This window comes from Cucumis melo, chromosome 10, assembly GCF_025177605.1.
Source record: "Cucumis melo cultivar AY chromosome 10, USDA_Cmelo_AY_1.0, whole genome shotgun sequence".
NCBI classification, from domain to species: Eukaryota; Viridiplantae; Streptophyta; class Magnoliopsida; order Cucurbitales; family Cucurbitaceae; genus Cucumis; species Cucumis melo.
In genome coordinates this window covers 5,771,377-5,776,045 of record NC_066866.1, presented here as the reverse complement: position 1 = coordinate 5,776,045, position 4,669 = coordinate 5,771,377, and the positions used below count along the sequence as shown (strand labels likewise).

General features: G+C 33.2%; 1 protein-coding gene across 1 annotated transcript; it reads right to left on the bottom strand.

Moving 5' to 3' along the window:
• Positions 1–1,463, bottom strand: LOC103500173 (probable membrane-associated kinase regulator 4). The gene has a single exon (XM_008463388.3). The coding sequence runs from the start codon at positions 1,237–1,239 to the stop codon at positions 193–195; it is 1,047 nt and encodes a 348-aa protein (XP_008461610.1). The 5' UTR covers positions 1,240–1,463; the 3' UTR covers positions 1–192.
• Positions 1,464–4,669: the final 3,206 nt, after the last annotated feature.

Here is a 4,669-nt window from a genome sequence, read left to right as displayed (position 1 = left end):
TTTGAGACAGACATCTTGTGTTGCATTTTCATAAAGTCCTACATGTTGTACTCACCAGTACAAATTACAGATAGCCATGAACAACATTTTTCGTTGACTTATAGCATACCCCAGACAGGATTCTTATAAGAAGAACTAAGATGTCATTAATATCTTATAGGTCTGTACTTTCTTATTCTCTGTCAGTCTCTATCATCCCCTGCCAAGTTCTGGTATTTCCTGATCATCAGAAACTGTAAGGGTTGAAGATGATAATAAGTAAATCCCAACTTCACTAACTGTCTTTCTTGAACGCAATGGTTGCTGAGATTGAGACTGCTTGCAGTGTGCAATTGCTCCCTGAATCGAGTTCTCAATCTCTGAATTCACACTCCCACATCTCTTTAGGTATTTCCCGCTTGAAATATTTGGACATGAAGATGAAGTGGGATGTAATGGTGCAAAAGACGATGATTTGATAATTGGTTGTCTCTTAATAACCAATGAGAATGATCTTCTGTTGCGACTACTGTTTTCTGTATTGCCTTTGTCTTTGTTGGAATTGGCGATAGAGCTCGAAATTGGTCCAAATGGCTTTCTCTTTTCCACTCTAGCTCCCTTTTTTGAACATTCATTGGGTTTTGAGGCTGATCCTTCATCTGCAATCTTTGCAGCTGCTGCACAGGACTCATCTGAGCAACCTGATTTGGTAAAAAAAGATTTGATGTAAGCCCTGGAAGCTTTCAGCTTGAGACAAAGGGTAGAATGCTTAAGCTTTTTGGTCCAGGACTTTTTCGATCTTTCACCATTCAAATAGCTCACATCTGCTGAATACTCTAGAAGATATTCGTCCGGATTTAGCTCCCTACTAATCCGAAAAGATTCAGAAGGAGAAATGTTGCAGGAGTCAAAAGGAGTACTGGTAGGTGTATTGAGTGAAGTGGTTAATGGAGTGGTGTAAAATTCTTCAAACGTATCTTTTCTGTAATCATAATCAGAACTAGACTTTTGCAAGAGTTTCTCTATCATTTGCAGGCGTGGGGGATGATGAAGGGGAAGAAGCTTCCCATTGTAGAAGAGCTCATCAGCTGGAGAAGTCGTTGGCTCTCTCCCTCGAGAATTCAAAGACATTTGAAACTCGAACTCTCTGGATTGTCGCGGCGAGCTTTTGGAGCAGCAGCGAAAGTTAGTGTATGAACCAATTTCAATGTCTATATAGTCATCATCTGATGGATCACAAGATGGAATGTCAACAGCCATATCTAGTAACTCCCTCTCTCTCTCTCTCTCTGGAATTTGCTTATGTGAAACTATGCTTTATCAGGTGGTTTAAGGGTAGGAGCACCTTTACAACTGAGGATGCTTGTCTTTATATCAGGTCTATAGAGAATAAAGTATAGGGAAATTATAATTGGCACTCTTTTAATAATGCTTCCAAATAGGAAATTAAAACATAATTGAAGGTAACCTGCTTATCATAATTTTATTAATCCTCAGTAAACTATTTAGTTTTTCTTTTTCTTTTTATAACATATAGTGAACTAGTTTTTTTTTCTTCTTTTGGGTGTGTGTGTGGCTGATTTCTAATTGCTTTTCACTATGCTACTACAAAGGAATGCACTAAACTAGTCTGGTCTCTTTCTTTAGTATTATTCTTTATAGTGATGTAGAAAACCATTAAGAATATAAAATAGTGAATTTTGCATCTTTTTCATTGGGGTTTACTTTGCTTGCAAGTCACCGGAATTGGGTAAAATGTTTCTCAACCATTATTAAAGAATCAGTTGACAAGAATTTATCAAACAAAGTAAAACAAAAAAAAAATTAGAACCAAATAAACAAAAAAAGAAAAGGGGTTAGCTTAGGCATTGTCCTTTATTGACAAATGAATAGATGTACAACAACATTTCTCAAGCAAAACAACACTATATGCTGTACCTTAGAATAAAAGGGATAAAATCCCAAAGTTCCCTTTCTAAATTCTAATCTAAGATTCTTAGGTTGGGCACCTGAAAAAAAAAATAGTAGAACCATCTTTTTCAACAGCTGTCTAGCTCTTCAGACAAAAATCAGTTTTAAGAACCAAACCATGCCCTAAAAACAGGCTTTTTTGCTCTCTTACAGCATGCTAGCTCCTTCATATTTCCATGTGGTCCTTTAAAAAAAAAAAATTAATAAACAAAAAACATGATTGAAGACAGCTCCTCTTTCAACTACAACATTACTTAGAGGCTGCTACAGAAGCACTTTTGTCTGATTTTATTTCTTTCTACTGAATTTCTGGGTGGCTTTACTTTTCATCAATCTTTACCAATCCAAATACACTGATTGGTTAGTATTGAAATCTTTTTCCTCTTTCTTTTTGTTTTATATGTTTTACATCAAAAAGCTTACGTTTAAACTGCTCCTATAAATATATATATATATATATATATATATATATATATATATATATATATATATATATATATATATATATATATATATATATATATATATCAAAGCAATATGAAAAAAAAAGTTCTTGACCTCATGGTGAATTAACAATGTCCAGACATTTAATAGTGGAGGAGGGAAATTTCGGATCAATTTGCCTTTGAATGCTTGCGACTTTTGCTATTGTCCTCTGCTTTTTAATACACTCTTCCACGTTTTTGCTTTGTCTCACTCTGTTTAAAGATAACTTATTTTAGAATTTTGGTAAATCATCAGTTGTCAAATGCAAACAGTTTTGGTATAATTAGCCTCAGAGGGTGAAACATGGACTCCACAACTTGTGAAAATGCTTAAGTAGGGAGAAACAGGAAGCCTTCTGAATTTGTCAGCAACCAACCTTGTGGGCTCTGCAAATGTAGCTCAAAAGCATTGTATTGAACTTAGATTCGAATCATTTGCTCACGGTTTTAATACGCGAGTTAACTCGAAGTTGGTCTTGCAAGGATGCTCGTGTATTTGACTCTGTTTGGTTCTTCATTATCGTTTCTTTAAGAATGAAAAAAACTCGGAGTTTGTGTAATTTATCATGTGCTTGATTTTGAGATCTATAATCCGTAGAATTATAATTTCAAACTAGCAAATTTTCGTATTGAATTACATAACCAACCAAAAAATATATAGCTATTTCTTGCAATTCAAAATATGCAAATTGGTTTTCCAAGGAAGTTCCAAATTTTGTGACTTTATATCATTGAATTGCGTTCTCATAATAATAATTTATAAGTAAATCAACATCAATTTTTAAACATAAATTAATATGATAATTTATATAGTTGTCATATTGTTGGATCTAGCAAGTGTCTAATCTCAATCTAAAAATTGTTTGTGTTCAAAAAATCAAACTTTAACTTAAAATTTTGTTAATAAAAATGAATCATGACCATAGTTTACTAGTTTGTGAACGTCCTCGTTTATAACTCTTTCCATTTGTGTACGGTATTTACTATTTTATGAAGCGTTAGAGCCCAACTTTCTAATTTGCCAACTCAATGCATAAATTAAAAAAATGGCTGCAAATGTCACATTCTTTTCTAGTGTAAAAAGAAGTAGAAAACAAACTAAGCAGTATAAATATCTTGACACAAAACACTATGGAAGTTCTCTTCCAAAATTCTAGTGTATGCCTAACTCATAAGCAACACAAAAGCATTTTCACCATAGTTTAGAAATTGCACCTCTATGATTTTATAATTTACAAATTGTATCTTTATGTTTCAAAAAAACAGTTCCAATCATTACCATTGTTAATAAATTAACAAATTAAACACCTCCTGTTGATAAGTTTGAAAGAAACCTATATATACTTGATACATATCATTAAAATAAACCACAAAGTTAACTTTTAGATTTCACAAACTACACTCTTTCAGAACTAATTTTTAAATTGTAAAAAACAAGCTTTGCAAAATAAAGAAATCACAAAAAAAAATAGATTTACAAATACCCCTTCGGAGAGTGAGAAAGACCAGCTCACTGACATCACAAACACAAAGTAAATTAAAATATTTAATAAAAAACAAGATAAAAATTCTAGAGAGAGAAGGAAAGAAGAGGAGAGAGAGGGAGGGAGAGGATACAATTAAGAGCCACAAATAAGATTCAGCTAAGAGACCCACCACCCAGAAAATCAGGATGAAAAGCTATCTTCTCATTGGCTAAAGCCTAAAGGGTTGACAACTTGAAACTTTGTATTATTATTATCATCATTATTTATCAAGCTAGGGTTCTTATTAGCAATAGAAAATTTCTTGCTCTATCCCACTAAAATTCTAAGGAGCGTTAAATCCCCGATTTGCCTTAAAGAGAGGACTAACAGTTTGAGTCTCCATTATAACTCACTTGAGTATGATAAAATTATTTTAAATTTTAATAATAACACGTCAAACCAGACATAGCTCTATAGACATACAAGTATATTAGTAGCTACAAGGTATGTGATATGAACTTTCCTACCTCTCCTTATTTGTAACACAAACTAAAATAGTCTACTCCAAACGAAGAGATTATTGTAACTCCTAGACTGTAATAACCACATACTATAATAACCAACTCAATACTTCAAACAAACTCTTAGAGCGAAAATATAAAACTACAAAGATTTGAGAACTGCCCTATCAAGAAAGATTTGGGCCAGACATGTTTCAGCCCACTACTTCCTGTGCCCTATCCTTGAAGGCAGAAGAGGCTTAATAAC

What these genes read in the sequence shown, in the direction of transcription:
- LOC103500173 (XM_008463388.3), bottom strand. Translation starts at nt 1,239, where the DNA reads ATGGCTGTTGACATTCCATCTTGTGATCCATCAGATGATGACTATATA.